We start from the raw sequence: 18391 nt of genomic DNA on the forward strand, positions 1-18391 counted from the left end.
GTTGATATTGCAGAGTGTGTATATACCATGTTTATCAGAATAATTGGAATAACTATGTTTTAGGGAACTGCATCCAACTGTTCTTTTAATTTTTGCTGCTGGAAAAATACAAGGCTGGCAAAGCACACCAAAATAACAAATTAATTGCCTCAGCCCATGACATCAGAGTTCTTTCCTTCCAGTGAGCTCTGATATTATGCAGACAAAAATCTTTCTTCGCATGTAGTACCTCCAGATTCATCCCATGATGTATGGTAGAGATTTCAGACCTGAGTGAGAAACAGGATCCAGAAATCCTCACCCTTAGGGGAAAAGATCTGAGTGTTATATTCTGTGTCCTCCTAATTGCAGTTTCCCTCTGTTGCAGTCGTGTGTGCAAATGCCATAGCTGGTACCCTGCATTTCACGTGTAGACTAAAGAATAGAAGTAGAGCTACAGATGACCTGCTTAAGTATCTACTTGCAGGTGTAGGCCCATGGGACTCTGTTGCCATATTGAATGGCATTTTTGCTGCCTATAATGTTTCTGCTAGTGATGCAAAATGTGGCAAACAGTACGTGATGCTTCCTGACCACGTGTTGCTTTAGCCTATTTGGTCCTTCCTCAGATTGTGAGGCTTTACAAAAGCAAAGGTCGGGATGACCAGTTATCATTATTGGATTTTTCTGTCTTATTAGAAAATACAGTTTCCCTCTCATGTAATACTTGGGAAGGAGAAAAAAATGTTTTAAAGTTGTGAGGTACTAAAATTGACAAGAAGTACAGGTAAATACATTATTTGCCTTATTCCTTCTCCTCTGTGTTGAAAAGAGGAACCCATTGTATACAGGCGTACAGTAATTACCCTGGGAGCTTCTTTTAATAACAAAGGAATTTTGGGAAACCTAATCATAGCCCTTAAAATGCCATCAGGGCTTAGGCAAAGCTCCTCACTGACTCCAAATGCAGACTTGCCCTCAAACTGGTGGTAAAATGTGAGTCTGTGTAATATATGGTGTCCGTTAACACACCTCTGTGCTTAATTCATTGGATACACATATACTGCCAATACTTATGCCCTGTAATTTAAACCATTACCAAAACTGTAAGCTGTATGAAGAGCTTGATAGATGGATGCTTATAGGCATTTACTGTGTTTTAATTCTGATTATTGTTTTCTGTCAGTAGACTTGATGTGTCAAACTATTTTAGCAGTATTTGTCTTTTTTTTTCCTCTATTCTGGCAAATCATTGCTATAAATGAATCACTGCTGGGTCCCATGAAATTCCAATGCATTTTTTTATTCTGCTGGGTTTTTATCCTCTAATATTCAGCTGTGTGTAAACTGAATGTGAAGTCATTAGAAGCATGGGCTCAGCAATAGCTCGAATCACAGGAATGTGGAGAAGAATGAAAAAATCAGTTGAACATGTTAACCGCAAACCAGTATTAGTGGTAATATTTCTCCCTTTTTACACAGAACTCTGAAATATTGCAACAAGCCATACACTAGAATAGCCTATTATTATGTTGATTTTATTAATTTTGTCTTATCTTAATTATAATACCTTTAAAAATATTTTTTTCTGCAGATTAAGGAATGGCTCTGTTTAAACTGCCAGATGCAAAGAGCGTTAGGTGGTGACCTAGCACCAGGTCATGGTCCCGGGCCACATCCACCTCCACCCAAACAGAAGATACTCATTCCACCTTCAACAGCTAAACCATCTCCCCAGCCACAGCCAGTTCAAAAGAAAGATGCTTCTCCAAAACCTGATCCTTCGCAGCTAGCAGAATCGAAAAAAACCCTGCCACAGAAAAAGCAATCGTCCTTGCCTGGGTCTCCTCCTGTAAAATTGAAACAATCCCATGCTGACCCTACTGAGATCTCCCAGCAAACAGGTCCTACTCCAAAGTCTGATCAGACCAAGCCAACACAGGCTGAAGATAAGCAAAAACAATCCAGTATACAGAAGTCTACGACGGACACTGTGCCTACCTCTGCAGCACCAGGGCTGAAACAGGATTCAGCAGGTCCCAGACCTCCACCAACTCAACAGAAGGTGACAGATTCCCCAAAGCCAGAGCTTGTCAAGCCATCACAGGACACACATCCAGCTGGGGATAAAGCAGATTCCAAACCCCTTCCACAAGTGTCTCAGCAGAAGTCAGATCCCAAGCTTGCATCTCAGCCTGGGGCTAGACCAGATGCTAAAACTCAAAAGCCTGTCGAGCCAACACAAACAAAAGATGATCCTAAGAAGTTACAAACAAAACCGGCCCCAAAGCCTGATACCAAACCAGCTCCCAAGGGCCCACAAGCAGGGACAGGTCCCAAGCCAGCGCCAGCACAGCTGGTGCCTCAACCCCAGCCGCCTCAGAAAACTCCTGAGCAATCAAGGCGTTTCAGCCTTAATCTGGGAGGCATCACTGATGCCCCTAAGCCTCAGCCTACAACACCACAAGAAACAGTTACGGGGAAACTCTTTGGATTTGGAGCTTCAATCTTCAGCCAGGCCTCGAATTTAATTTCCACAGCGGGTCAGCCCGGGTCTCAGACATCGGGGCCCGCTCCGCCTGGACCTGCAGCAAAGCAGCCCCAGCCTCCATCACAGCCTCCAGCCTCTCAGGCAGTCCCCAAGGAGGCTGGTCAGGCTCAGCCTCTTCCAAAAGCTGTTCCTGTAAAGAAAGAAGCCAAGCCTCTTATGACCGAAAAATCGGAGCCATCAAAAGCAGATAGTGTTTTAACGACTAAAGGATCTGATTTAGAAAAGAAACCTGGTATGGCTAAAGATAGCAAGCCTCAGGCTGCTGAAGCTAAGAAACCTGCTGGGCTGTCGGAACTGGAGAAAGTCAGCCAGCCTAAAGTGTCTTGTCCCCTTTGTAAAACTGGACTAAATATTGGTTCTAAGGATCCTCCCAACTTTAATACGTGTACAGAGTGCAAGAAAGTTGTGTGCAATCTCTGTGGATTTAACCCAATGCCGCACATAGCTGAGGTAAGGTGACGGAGTTTGTATTTGCCCTGTGTTCTTACCTGCAGGCTCCCTGCGCTGTGGAGACCAGTCTGTACCTGATTTTTAGCTATTAAACTGTTGAGAAAAATTTGAATGTTTCACCATCTGAGGGCTTTTAAAATTAAATATCGGTGTTGTATGAAACATGGTCAGTAGTCGGAAAGTATTTCCAATTAATTTTCTGCAGATTAAGAGAGTCTGGTATGGCTGGTTGCTAGGTTTTTGAGGCATAAGCAGATAGTTAATTATGGCTATGAACTCTTTTGAAATTGGTGCTACTATAATACAGCAAACTTCTTTACTTTCAGTCCATCATGGGATAAAGTTCTTTTTCATATGCTTCAGTATTGTACGTTAACATGTGCTTCTTTAATCAATGCCCCTGGTTCAGACAATTATTGAATGAAAGAATATGTTAATGCTTAGTTATTCCCCTTCCTTCCTGTTTAATATATCCCTAAATTTATTCCGTTAATCTCATTCTGGCTCTGGAGTCTTTGCACATGCTGATGTACTCATTAGGAAGGCTGAAGTTTGAGTTATACCTGTGTGGTGAAATAGGTAATTTTTTTGTGTGAATAATGTAAGGTTCACAAATTCGCTTCATTCATTAAGGAGTGTGAGTTTGAAAGCGCCTTTTCCATGATTGCCCAAGACAGATCCAGCAGAGCCAACTTATATTTAAAAGAATTAAGCAACTTATTTTCAACAGTTTCCTCACATTCCACGTTTTTACCCTCCTTCCTTTCTTTCTCTCAATTTTTTGGCAAGGGGGTTGGAAACTTTATACTAGCTTAACAAAAAGGTGGAGGCACACCTTACTTGCCATATCAATTTGGCAAGTCCAAGTCAACAGAAGCAGACCACCTAAAAATGCTTGTGAGTAATTTAAATGTGTAAGTTCATCTGTGTAGCACATGAGGAAAGTGGCTGTCAGTGTTGGGTTTTTGAAATCTGAATGAATAAATTAGAAATGGCTCCCAGGGTTAAAGGTTATCACATTTCTGCCTTAAGGTGAGAACTAACGTTGGGAGAAATAGCAAGTTGCAGGGAAAATATTGCTTATGTTTTCTTTACATGCTTTTTTTGTGGGTTGTTTTCTGGAATATACTATAATTTGAAAGGCATTTGTCCTACTATAATAAGCACATTTTATCTAACTTACGAATATGTTGTTTACTGTCTCTGTGGTCATTTAGGTCAGAAAGAAAGGTCTGAAGACACAGGAAGATTGATCAGTGATTGAAAGCCAGGATTCAATTGACTTTTAATGTTGCTTATGCATGGAATTCCATCAAACACATTCCTTCATCACTGTCCAACCCCCTGCCCCATACACACACACATGCATGTGTATGTACACACACGCATGCACATACACACACGCTTATTTAGGTTTTAAATGTGAAAAATGCATATGACTTTATCCAGAGGCACTCTAGTATGCATGCATAGAATACCACGTGAAACTAGATGTATCAGTTCTGTTGAAACACTTCTAAAATGACAACTACGCAAGTCCTGGTGCATTAGTTGACTTCTTCAGAGTTGACTTAGGCATGATGGTGTGGGACTGCCTTGTGGTATGCAGATTTATACTCTGTATTTCTTCTGTTTAAGATGAGAACGCTGGTATTCTGTTTCTTTTTTTCCCATCGCTGTTATTGCCAGAGGATTCTCTCTGTTTCTACTCCTGGGAATATGCAGAGCTTGAAATACTATTGATTTTCTGTAGTCTGACTTCCTTGTGCCTTTTTTTGGCTCCTTCTTGCATTTTCTTCTTCCTTATGCTACACATTTCCATCTCTGTCCATCTTATCTTCTTTTTTCCAATCATTTTTGCTAAAAATTGGCAAACCGCCTTTGCTTGACAACAGGAGGTAGTTGAGGAAAGCCTGACTTTCCTTTTCATGAAGATGGGAGACAGAAGAGGGAGCTCATCCTCTCCTCTCCCAAATGAGCTGTGTAAATAATGTATTTAACCTCAGATAGCAATTCTGTCCCTGTATGCACTGTATATAGTGTATACCTGTTACATGACAGAAACATGATGACGAACAAATAGTTTATGCTCACTAGCATACTCTTTTCCTCCATCAAACTTTTCTAACGTGTTGAGTACAGTTTTGGAGGTTTTATTTACTTGTCTCTCTATTTTTTGGAGGGTTAGGAAGGAGAAATAGAAATGCTTTTTAAAATAGGTCTTTCTGGTGGTTTTCTACCTAATTCTTTTATTCCTATATTCTGCATTCAAAGAAAAAAATATAATTCCAGAAAGCTATATTCCCTCTTGGTCCCAGAAAGTGTTTTGGAGCAACAAATGTAATGGATATTTTACAGTTTTTCTTTGGGGCTGCAGCTATATCACAGTGATTCTACAGTTGCTTATGCATTATCTGTATATTGTTGCCTCAGTAATGGCTGAAAATGAGTTGACTTTTATTGACTGAGTGATGGCTGAAACCTTGTTGCCAACAAAGCTTTTATTGGGCTATATGGTAAGAGTCAGTCCCATGGAGCAAGGAAACTGGTGTTTCATTGACAAATACAGAGGAGCATCTAAATTCTGTGGGCACTTCTACCTTAAGATCTTTCAGCAGGGAATGTCTTGCAGGCAATGTGCTGCTATACTGCAGACATAGCTGAGAGTACTTTTAAGGGAAGAAGGTGCTTTCTTAATGGCAGTTGTTTGTTCTTGCCTGCATGTGACAGAAATAACTTTCAAAAAAGTCTTTAAGCTGCTGCAAACAGTCGGTCCTCCAATAACCCCTCTTCTGCAGGAAATAAGAGAACTAGACTTTTACCTAGTCTAAATCAACAATATGCTATTTACTTCAGTGAAATCATTCTGATTTGTGCAAGCTGAGAATTAGGCTAGAATACTTTTTCCTAAAATGGGCTGATTGTTCTTTTTCTCCCTGATTTGTTGATCCAATAGTCAAACAGTTATTTACTCAAATAGTAATTTATCCATGAAGCAAACAGCCACAAATGATTAAATAAATGACACTTGATAGATTTCAAAGAAAGACCCACAGGACCATGTGCACCCAGTGCATTAGCAGACTCCTCATTCTGCCATTTGCTTAATAGGGAGGAGCACTGTTTACCAGCTCTGTAATTAGCTTTCCAGCTCAGGTAGTTGGAAGCAGCTCTATTTTTAGTAACAAAGCACAAGATCGCAACTGCAGAAGCCAGAAATGAAGTGTGTGGCAACGACCATTTTGTGCATTTAAAACTCAGTGAAGCTGTTCAGAATATTGAACAGGAGCGGAGATGGTTGCCTATAATGTAATTACGTTGAGGCAGCAGGGTCAGGAATATGGAACCTGTGATGAATTAATGTAGTAGTAAAATAAAAAAGATTTAAAAACTAAGCTAAGGAAAACTAAGGTATCCAAATTTTTAGAATCTGTATGGGCAACAAGAAAGAATAACATCTTAATAGAGTCACATGTTATGAACAGAAAGAGCTCAAAATGTAATGTGTGTATATGTGAGTGTGCTAATGGATTTAATCTAATAGAACTGCCAAGGGAACCACAGAAGCACTTTTTAGTCTACTGGTAGCTATAAAATTATCTGGAAAGGTACTTGGAAGTAAAAAATGTTCCATGTGTGAAATAAATTATTGGGGCTACAGAAAGGAGAGAATTGTTTTGAATGGAGAAGGACAGGGAAGACTGGGGAAGGGCAGAAAAAACATCGTATCACAGACTTGCTAAGGATCTCTTGTTTGAAAAAGATGTAATCTGTTAGAGATGTGATCAGAATAGATAATTTAAACAATTTCACATAGAGTGATGTTTCTTAATATATTTATTATGGAGAATATTGTCTGTATTAAATTAATTGACATGAGTGGATATGATAGCAGGAATCTATAAGCAGGAGTCTATAAACAATGAACTTGATGGTTCCTGTCCAATCCATATTCTTATATCATAGATCTTTTTAAAAAATAGATGTATAACCCACTAAAAGAATTTAGATGCTTTTCTGATAACTTATTTTCCCACTGTTACTTATTAGCCCAAACTAAATAAATATTTTTTTTTCTTCTCCTCACATACTATGGAGAGAGGGAAAACCAAAAAGATAAACTCATTTTCTAAGTAAACACAGTGCTATCATTAAACTCAATAGTATAACCAGGTTAAAAATGGTACATTGCTCTTCCAACAAGAACTTCTAGAAGTCACAGTAAATAGCATTTTGGAACTGCTATAAGCCTCTCTGGATATGAGGGGAGCTCTCTTGTCATGGCATGTTGTCATATACGTGAATACATCTTGGGTTCTTGTCATATACCTGAATACATCTTGGGTTCTAGCCTCCTAAAATCCTGGAGATAGGGTACTGGCACAGGTGGGTCCCTGATGTAAATAATTCTGGCAGTTTCTATTTTTCCAAACTTTCACTGATATCTAATTGCAAATGGAGTGAGGCCCTCAGAAGTGTGTGACCCATTATTCAGGCTTTAATATTAGGCTTTAAAAAAATAATTTAAAAAGACCCCAAACCTATCCTAAGTGAAACGAACCCTGCTATTAAAAGCCCGAATGTGGTTTGGACTTCTTAAAGCAAGTGTGCAGGAACATTGTAAAGTAATGAACCATCTATGATTTTAATGAAAATGCCTAAAATGGTGTACTGCATCATCTGAGGTGACACCCGTTGTCTCTCTTTAATTTATTAACAACTCTGTACTATCATGTTTTTCCTATTTGAGAAAGCTCAGACCATTCTGCAAGTTGGCAGGTTTAACTCCTATTAGGAGTTCCTATATCCTCTGTTATGTTTGGTGATGAGTTGTTTTGGAAACAGATGGTGTCTGGGAAACACAGTGAAGAAGAATTTGCACTTAAGATACAAAGAGAAAAACAACCACTCCTTTCAGTTGCATAATTTATATTTTCTGCCTCTTTCCTCTCCCTTTATATTTAAAGCTTTTAAAATTTTGATTGTAAGAAAGTGAATGCTATTATTGTTTAGTAACAGTAGCCAAATAATACAGAACATAATAGGCTAACACAATGTATTCACTAAAGTTTATGGAAATTTTATCCATTAAATGATAAGTCTTTATAATTGAGAAAATGTTAAAACTACTACTAATTATTATTTTGAAAGATAAAATCTGGCATTGAAAAACAGAGTTAGATGTTGGATGATAAAAACTCTACTATATTTCTTGACTGTCAGAATGAAATTAATTTAACTCCAAATGAGGTATCCTACTTCTCCTGTTTAACTAATACAATATGCATAATAGAAACAACATTAAAATGGAAATATTTTTAATAGCAGAATGACTCACCTCTTCCATTTTTCCTGTAAGATATATGTGTTGTATAAAATACGTGTCCTGTAAAATATATGTATTGTGTATATACAGAATGGAAGGGCTAATATGGAATGACCCTTTGATGGATGATTTAGTCAAAATTCAACACAGATAAATATTTTTAAAAAAACTAGTGCCTGAATTCACCTTTCAAATGAGGCTGAAGAGCTTAAGCTTCATCAACAGAGTTAGACTTCTGGTATTCATATTTGCAGAGGTATTTAAATGCTTAAAGACAGAGACTTGAGTTGTCCACAATACTTGTAAGTATGTGTAGGAGCTGCTGTCCTTCTTTGATGCCTCAGCTGAAGCTGTGTTCCAGAAAACCCTACTTTGACCTGATGATTCTTCAGAGGCCTGAACTTCTGTCTTTTGCACATGTCTTGAGCCATTCCTTTTGAGCAGTGTCTAGCTTCTGTTTAAATCCCTTTGGAGTCCAGACATTAGATGAAGCCCCTTTTGGGATTTGATTTTGGCATGTCTTTGAGAGTAGTTCACCCAGAGGCAGTACTATTTGGCATTAAACATATCAGCTATGGCTACTTTATTTATTAATAACAATAATAATAATAAAGCCTGCTCATGGTCAAGTACCAGGTGGTGGTGGTTTGTTGAGTTTATTCATTCTCCAATAATATTATATGCAAAATACAGATCTGCAAATAGACACGTGACTTCAGGACTCCCATCCTCAGCTCAGGGCTGTTACTGGGATGCTACAGCCAAGCTTCTTGTCTCCCCGTCTCCTCCGAGACTCCATGAGTTTGCACTCTGAGTTGCAACAGAGGAAGTGAAGCCAAGAGTAAGCCACTCCATCCAGATAAGCTAATTAATAGATGTCCTGTGATGGTTTTGTTTGAATTCCTTGTCACTGTAGAAGGAAATGAAAACATCCTTACTTTCTCACAAGTTTCTCTGAACTTGTATTTCAGTAGGGCATTAAGTCTTGCATTTCAGTAGGGCTATTTGGTCCAAAGCAAGTTATACACTAATGCAGTTTCATTTTTTGGGAGTCAGGTTTTGATGGTTACTTCTGAACGTGATGATCTTGGGACATTATTTTAAAGCAAGGCTTCTTAGATCTCCAGGGTTACTAGCCAAAGCATTAGCTATAAGACTGCATTCTTGTTAATTTTTCTTTCCAGTAGTTATGACCATAAAATTAGGGACTTTTTTTTTCCCCCTTGGAATTAAATTCGAGGAGTGAAAAAGATTGGTATCATTGCTCAGAGTAATAGTGTGACCTTTGGAAGCACTATTACTATGATTAATTGCCTGCTGTTTGTTTTCTTTATTCAGGCCTCCAAAAGTTTCCAAATTACCTCTGAGAACGAAGAACTCCAGGGGTGGATAAATACTGTTGAAAGAAACAATGAGGTATAGACATAAAGATATGCAAGACCAGATGGCTTTTATTAATGTTGGTAATGGCCATTCATGGTGTGAAATCCAAAGGAATGTCTACTGCAGCACTGCTGCTGACACACACAGTTCCTGTCTAGCTGGCTATTTTCCTTATCCAGTTGGAATTCATATTCAATGACTTCTTTACCTATATAGGTTTATTCCATCTCTAGATGTCTTTGCACATTTGAAACATAAAATGCTTAGGTGAATGATTAACGCAGAGCTTTCAGTGTTGATTCTTGTGTGTGGTTTACTTTTTTTTCCTGTGCCATTAGGAAATCAGACAGTTTATAGAGTAGTGTATTAGTGAGGGTCAAGCTGGAGTCACAAGTCTAAAACAGATAATCACCTTAAGCCAGGTGATTTTCTTCTCTGTTATTCCATTAGAAATTTGGTTGGTGTCCCATTATTAAATGAGGAAGAAGTCTGAAAGCTAAGCTGATATTAGTTCCATCTAAGTTTGACATTTTCTGGTGAACTTTATAATAATATTTTAAAGGTACTTTATTTTATTGAGATAAATATTTTTTATTTTTTCTTTCACATTACAGAATAATACATTTTTGTTCATGTTTTATTGAGAAACAAAAATGCTTAATTTACAGACTTTAGATATTGGTGTGAGATTTAGTTAATTTCAAGATAAGACCCGATGAGTCTAAAACATTTTGATCCACTTGAAGATTTTGTTAAGCAAACAGACAAAATCTAATGGATGTTCAGTGCCTCAATTTTTTTGTGGTGCCCGGCTGAGATACCTTAGTAAGACATTACTTACTATCCAAACACATTATTGATATGTGCAGACACTGTCAAAACTTCTGTGATAATAAAACTATAAAGCATTTACATTTGTATCAGAACCCTTGCATGCTTTTGGTCTTCTGATAGATTTGCTATAGGGGGAGCTTCAAATGAAATTCTTTTTTTTTTTTCTATTCCAGCAATATGAAGAGCGGGTGCTCTTTCTAGGAATAAATGCTGTAACAGCATTTTTTAAATATCTCTGAGGATTTTATATATCTGAGAACAGAGTATTTTTCACTGGATATTTGTTAATACAATAGTTGGATTACTAGGACAAATAGATATTTGAGTATTTAATAAAATTCTGAAAAGACAGTATACTGTAAATTTAAACACTTGCATGTATTTTGTGATCTTATTTCTTGCAGAATGAAACTGTTCATGTTGTTACAGCAGTTAATAAGTTCCAATTACTGCATATGTTTAAAATTTCATGTCATGCCTCTGCTGACCAAAAGGCTAATGCTTGCCACACCATGACAGAATGTTAGTAAAGAAAAGTCAACATTTTGCACAAAGCAGGTCTAAAAATCACTTGTTTGCCACTGGTGCATGGTGATTTTAAACTTAATGGGATTGTAGAATTGTAATCAAAGGCATTTTGCAATTAATTTTAACTGCTTGCATGAAGTGTGACCAGCAGTAAAAATAATTAATTAAATCTTAAGATGTAAAGAAAGAGAAGAAATGAGCAAGATGGGGCACTTTTCTGATTCCTGTTTGTATCCTATACAATAGTACTTCTCCCTGAGTAATGGAAAGAGTATGTAATTTAAAATGACAGTGGCCAGTAATTATTTTTAATATTTCTGAAATGCATATGGTTCAGTGGACCAGAATGAGAACAAACCTGGCTTTAGATTTAATATTCTTTACGTATTAAATTGATTTCTCCAGTATTACTAAGAGTAAGGATGGAGGCTGAGGGGAACTTAAGCCATTATATAGTTGTGGAAAGGAGATTAGATTCATGCCAGTAAGCTTTTTGAGATGCTGTCTAGCAGCATTTGAAGCAGGAGGTCATGGACTGATGCTGAAGAGGGGGATTAGCTGCCTCTAAACTATTCTGACTGAATTTTGTACAAAGTGCTGTTGAGTTGGGGGGGGGGGGACGGGGACAACATATTTTTGCAGGCACTAGAAAAAAAACTTAACAGCCACTAGGCTGTATCAGACCAGAACACTCACTGAGAAGAATGATGAGTTATATTAGTTTTCCATCTGTGTTTTGGAGGTTAATGAAATTACTCAGACAGTGAGGTAAGCTAGGCTTCTAAGGACAAGACTTGAAAGACCATATGGTTGTCTTCTGTTTTTAGTATTTCTAGGTTAGTAATCTTTTGGGTTTGGGGTTTTTTTTATTTTTTTCCTTAGCAAACAGCCTTCACATTGGAAACGGTCCAGTTGTCATGTACAGAGATTAGAAATTGAGCATAAGAAATCTTGTCCTTAAATTTATTATTTTAATGAATGCAGCTAATTTTTGGAGGAGATTTTGTGTCCTAGCAGTTACCTGAGTAATTGGGCTAGAACCTGCGGATTTATTTATAATCTTTCAAAAAATTTTTTTTTGAGATTTCTGAACATTTCCCTGACCTATCCAGAAGGAGTATATTTTTGTGATTTTTTTGTTTGTTTTGTTTTACAATGGCATTCGCTCATAATTGCACACATTTGCAAATACAAGAGTACATTGAAGATGATGACATAACTCTGATCCTCATCACTAGTTGTGAATACAAATCTGAAATTTTTGAAGTGTCACTTTTGTAATTGATCTTAAGTTTTGTATCTTCTCTTTCATATAAGAAGAAAACGTAAAGATACTTTTTTTTTCAGAATGCTGACAAACTCTCTTGTAACTACTGTCCTCAAGATACTAGTTAGTAACTATCTCTGTACATATGGAGCATGATGCTAAATCCTTTACTGGCTGGAAAAGCTCTCAGATACACCTGTTCCTATTCCCCGCCCTTCCACTCCTTGCCCAAAACAACACACCAACCCTTAAACTTCTACATAAATACTATTTTCCCAAATAAATTCAACTGGAATGTTCACTGAAACATTGAACTCTGATGTCCTACATAAAAACCAACCTGAGCACATACCCAACTTCAGATGCTCTCTTCTCGCTTTTGAATTATAGTAGGAAAAAAAGGAATATTTGAAATACTTGATATTTCTTAAACGTTTTTGTATTGAAATATGCACTAAATATTTTGTTTGATCAAAAGTCTATTTTAGACTGAAAATTGGCTAAAAAAGTAAAATTTCAACATGCTCTACTTTCTGGCTAATATTTTTAGTGTCTTGTAATAGAGTTGTTTTCCACTTTTCTTTTACAGTCAGAAATGGACATTGGATTAAAGTTCCAGCACTATATCTAAAAGTATTTGCATTTTTGTAATGTTTAATTTTAACTATAGAAAGGCAAGAATTCTTATGAAAACAAAGTTTTGGGTTAGATTTTTTTAAAAAAGAAATTCAATTTTGAATCTACTTAAGGTGGCTTGAGGTTGATGTCACGGTATGACATTTGTAAGACTGTGAAAGTGTAAGCTTTGTACTCATTACAGAACAAGTAAAACAGAACTACCTCTTTCACAGGCTTCTGTACGTACACCTTTGTGCTGACCTACAATGCGCTTCTGTTTTGTCCTGAATCATGTCTGAGCCAAGAACACTTGTATTGTGCTGCGTAGTGAATTTTTAAAGTCGTGTGCCCAATATAGCTGGGACTCAATTACACTATTATTCCAGACCTCTAAAGAGAAAGAGTGCTGCCATTTTTCTTCTATATCACCTATCAGCAGAAGGATCTCCTGATCAAAATATAATCTCTCACTTGATTTGGCATCCTTTTAAATATTTTAGCTGCGCTGCTTTTCCTGCAAACCTGTAAAGATTATGTTAGTGCTCTGTCATCCTTCAAATTACAAATCTGGACAATGCTTTTTCACGAGGCGTAATGCACAGTGAAGCTAAAGGAACTTTTGTTTTAATCCATAATGTGTTATAATTAGCTACAGTCATAACTGGAGGCTTCAGTGAAATTCATGCTCTCCCCTGCCACTCCTTTCTTCTATATGCTATTGGTAACTGGAATCAAGAATGGTTCAGCTTTAACATACAGTGAATTAGCTTGTTCCAGGTGTTGGTCTGAGGCATGATGCACTTTCCCTGGTGATTTCCTTGGGTACAATTGAGTTTGCTCCTGGTTGTCTTTCCAGGATGAAATGCAGATACATTTGATGTTGTAACTGTCTTCAATATCTGTTTTGGGCAGGGTGAAGCTCTCTCCACCTACAAATCACAGAATAGATTGTCTAGACCAACTCCCTGCCCAAAGCAGTTGGAGCAGGTTTCTCAGGGCCAGTCAGGTTTTGAATGTTTCCAGAGATTGAGACTCCACAGCCTCTTTAGGCAACGTTTTACCACCTTCGTTGTTTGTGGGGCTTTTTTGTTTTTTGTTGTTGTTGTTGTTGTTGTTGGGGTTTTTTTAAGTATTTTCTTATGTTTAAATGGAATGTCTGGTATTTGAATTCATGCCCATTTGAATTTTTGTCCATTCATTGGATACCACTGAGAAGACTGGCTTCATTGTCTTGACTCTTCCATCAGCTATTTACACACCTTGAGAAGACCTCGCTGAGCTTTCTTTTCTCCTGGCTCCTTTTCTCCAGTTCCAGCTGTCTCAGCTTCTCCTTGTATGAGTGATGCTCCAGTCCCTTAATCATCTTCATGACCCTTTGCTGCACTCGCTCCAGTATTTCCAGGACTCTCTTGCAGTGGGGAGCCCAGAACTGGACACAGCACTCTCCCACCAGTACTGAGTACAGGGGAACAATCACCCTCCTTGACCTGCTAGGTGTGCTCTTAACTAATACAACCCAGGATGTTGCAAGTATTCAAGCATGCCTTTTGCTCCATGCCTCCCCTAATTCTCATACCGTACTCAAGGACACAGAACACGCATGGATTGTGTCTTACAGCACCATGCTGGCAGGATGCAGTGACGTACTTGTAAACACAATTATTAACTTCTAAATGTTTTTGAAGGTGATGGGGTCCAGAGGACACCCTGATCTGTCCACTCCAAGGAGTACTAACTTTAAACTGGCCATTAGTCACTGTACATCGGTGGACTTCACACAGACAGTGATTGTAGCCAAAGGTATAAAGTGCGGATTTCCAACTACTGTGATATCTCTACAAAATATATGTTCTAGCAGATCTTCTCCATGGCAGGTGTACATTGACTTCTCCAAGTTATATTAACAGGTTTAACAGTAAAAGGTATAGATACTGTTTTGGAGGGAAGAAGGGATTAGAACAGAATCCAAGCTAAAATTTCACACGATGTTCCAGGAGTTGAATTTTGCACCTGATCTGTATGTCTGGAATATTTATAATGACATCAGTTCAGCTAAATGCTGCTTTCTACTTTCTTCTCCTCCTAAATCAACCTCCTCTCCCTACGTGCTGAAAGAGTTGTTGTTTATATTTGAACCTATGCTATTGTGTTTTATTAACTGTGGGGCTTCTTCCTCTTGTCATCTTTTACATTAAAGATTCTCATTTTTTACATCTCTCTTTTTGCTCCAAGGCAGTGGGGGAGAAATAAATGCAGGGTTAGTTAGGTAACTTCATTAGTTAGTAACTGATTTTCCAGTTGCAGAACTTGTATTGTCGCATCTTGAAATGCATATTGTAAAATATGAGGCCTTAAAAAACACCTTGCAATTTACAAACCTTTGAAGTATGCTGAAATGAAAGTTTATTCAGTAGCAGTCTATTTTCTGAACCTCCATATATGTGAAAACAGTTAATCCCTATGTTCTAATAGGATTTATGAGGAGTTTCATGCTCTTAAATAACATTTTGTTTGGATGACTTTTCCATATATAATTAATAATTTTCTACAAGCACATAGTCTGTATTTTTTGATCTAAATTTGCTATTCAAAAATAAGTAGTCATTTGCTTTTTAAATCCAGGGATATGACATCAGAATTGATGCATCATCACTAGAGTAAAATTCTACTAGCGCAGATGATATAAATTCCAATTTTTCTGTGCGTTATTCATAATCAGTAGCAAATAATTATTGCTCTTTTATAATTATAACATGAATAAGGGTGAAATGTTTGGGTCTTCATCAGCATGCAGGTTATAATATTTAGAGCACGTCTAGGAAAATTTACACTAATTTTATTTCTGAACCCTGAAGCTATGATAGTGATTGCAGCACTTGGATGGCTTTTGCCCTCAGTTTGCTTTATTCCAATTGATTAGTTCTGTCCTTATGACTTGGATTAATGCTGTGTGTATTGCAGGGTATTAATATCCCTTTTAATTAGTTTCCTATTGCTTACATACATTGTATAAAAAGTGGCTTCATTGTCTGTGAGGAATCATTGAAAAATGCATTGAAAAGTATTTAATTCCTTTCAGTACTAAATTTTATATGCCTATAATAGAAAACAGGAGAGATCAAGGTGTCCTTGCAATGGCACATCAGTTTCCTCTGCACAGCTTCCTCTCTTCATGCATTAGAATCTTATTTACGCAACTCCTTCAATAAAAAGGAAAAGGAATGCCAGTAGACTGACACTGTTTTAAGAAGGTCATACTTTGAATTTCTAAGTACAAAATATGTACTTGCTGATAAAGTAGGGTCAGGTACTAGTTGTTAGAAACTAGTCATTTCCCTGGTACGCCTTCTAAGTCCTTTCACACTTTTGAACGTACCTTTCATGTACAGTTTCTGTTCAGATAAAAATATTTATATCTGTTGACAGATCTCATCTGCTGTTTCCTTGGCATCACTTATTTCTCTGCACTTGACTTCAAGTCTGTTGCACTGAATCTGTCTGAGAAGAGATACACCTTGAATTTTCTGTTCAAAACACTACTACTGCTATAGTGTCATTCTCTTCTCTCACCTTTTATTTTCAGCCATTCTAAAGCAGTTATTCTTATTGCCTATTTTCCACTTGATAGTAAAGTTAAACGTGTGAACATCTCATTTTATTTAATTACCAAAAAGTAAGATCCATTTTTTAAAACATTAAGAGAAATGAAACTAGACAAGTGGAAAGAAGAAGGTGCTGACAGAAAGATGATTATTTGCAAGTTAGTGTAATAAAAAGTAATAAGATCAGTTGTTAACATAAGTGTATTTCCTTGCAGTTATATTCTTTTTGTCTCCTGAATGTACCAAACCTGAAGCCAGTGCTTAAGCATGGTAGAATACGGTAGATGGGATTATTTCTATGAAAGTATTAAAAAGAAGGGCCCTTAAATTATCTGTGTCATGATTTAGTTTGGGGCTTCTTAGCATCATAAAAAATAATGGACATATACAGAGATTCAAATGCATAGATTCATTCTGTATATCACTTCCTTAGGTATCTGCAGATGGTGTGTATTTTTTCATATTCTCTTTTAAAGGTTGGATTTTATAATGGTTAGAATACATTGCAGACTCTTGTAGGGATAAATGTAGGGGAGTGTAAAGATTCATTGCAAATGATTCATTCAAAGCTTTATACGTACGTTTTGTAAGCCATTTAGTTTCCAGTGAAGACTCTAAATCATTACCTTACCTTATTGCTAGTTCTTTTTAATTTTGGTGAAATTGTTTCCTTGTACAGTCAAAAAGGCCAGGAGTCTGATCTATTAAATGGTTGGATGCTTAATGTTGAAGGCTTTATCGATATATGAGCAGAATAAAATCAAATAAGACCTTGCATAAAAAATGCACAGAAGGAAAGAATACAGGAGGTCCATTTTTATAAGGTTTTGATTCAGACCCTAAATGAGCACTCTAATATAATTTCAAGTGAGAAAAGCAAAAGCAGTGGATGTTTGAATTATGCATGACCTACAAAGATAAAGATAGAAAGGCATGGAGATTGTCAGTCACCAGAGTGGATTTCAATGATCAGTGATCAATTCAATTAATAGGGCTTTTTCCCTGGGGTCCATGGAGTCTATAGGTTATGAAGTTCCTGCAATCAATTCTTGAAGACAGTGTTTCCTCACACTATCCAGTTTTTAAAACTCCTCCTTCCCACAAGAAGCTACTAAAAGGGAAACGTCAGTCTGTAAGTGCTATATGGAGAGTGCTCACCATGAAGACACTGTCTTTACTTAACTTTTGCAGTGGCCTTCAGTCTTCATTACAGGTGGAAAAGTCATGGTACCAATAGCTTCTAAACTAGACAGATGTGTTTAAGTTGTTATGAGACGTGTAAGAAAGGAAAGGGAAGGCACAGAGCAAGTAATTTCTTCTCCATTCTTTTGTCCATGAGAAGGCAATGCACTTTGCCCATGCAGGAGCCCCACAGCATCTACTCCTGTGACAGGCTCTCTGTCAGCACAGTCCTATCAAGCCTGTTGAAGTAACTTGGAAGGTGAGGTAAGGAAGGAGTTAAGGAGAATTTTGGTTTGGCAAGACATTTGAGAGTGTGGTATGAATAATATGGTGGTTGTGGAGATTCCTTGTATGACTACAAGTGATAGAACTTCCATAGACAGATTATTAGTAAAAATAAATAGGATGGTGTTATCTAATTAAGAGTGATAGTGGATTAGATTTCTGCAACCTCAAGCGTCATGTATTTTCTTGACCTAGTTCTGATTGATCAGGAATTTCTATTGCTGACTTCTACTGATCTAAGTCCCTTTTGGAGACATTAAAGCTCTAAACCAGGAAAAAAAGGGTGATTACAAAACACTATAAGATAAACTCCGTTAGTCAGCTGAACTGTGGCAAAAGAGCAAGACATTTGTAGACATCTCTACCAGAAAGAATGTGTCTTTGTC

The 18391-nt window shown here is 37.3% G+C and overlaps 1 protein-coding gene across 1 annotated transcript in view; it reads left to right on the top strand.

Moving 5' to 3' along the window:
* The window catches only part of PCLO (piccolo presynaptic cytomatrix protein), a 384762-nt gene that overhangs the window by 17866 nt on the left and 348505 nt on the right, over positions 1-18391 (top strand). Inside the window, exon 3 of the mRNA XM_072866726.1 lies at positions 1574-2980. Coding sequence (XP_072722827.1) covers positions 1574-2980 — 1407 coding nt within the window. The remainder of the gene's footprint in view (positions 1-1573; positions 2981-18391) is intronic.

Source organism: Ciconia boyciana, chromosome 1 (genome assembly GCF_034638445.1).
Source record: "Ciconia boyciana chromosome 1, ASM3463844v1, whole genome shotgun sequence".
NCBI lineage: Eukaryota > Metazoa > Chordata > Aves > Ciconiiformes > Ciconiidae > Ciconia > Ciconia boyciana.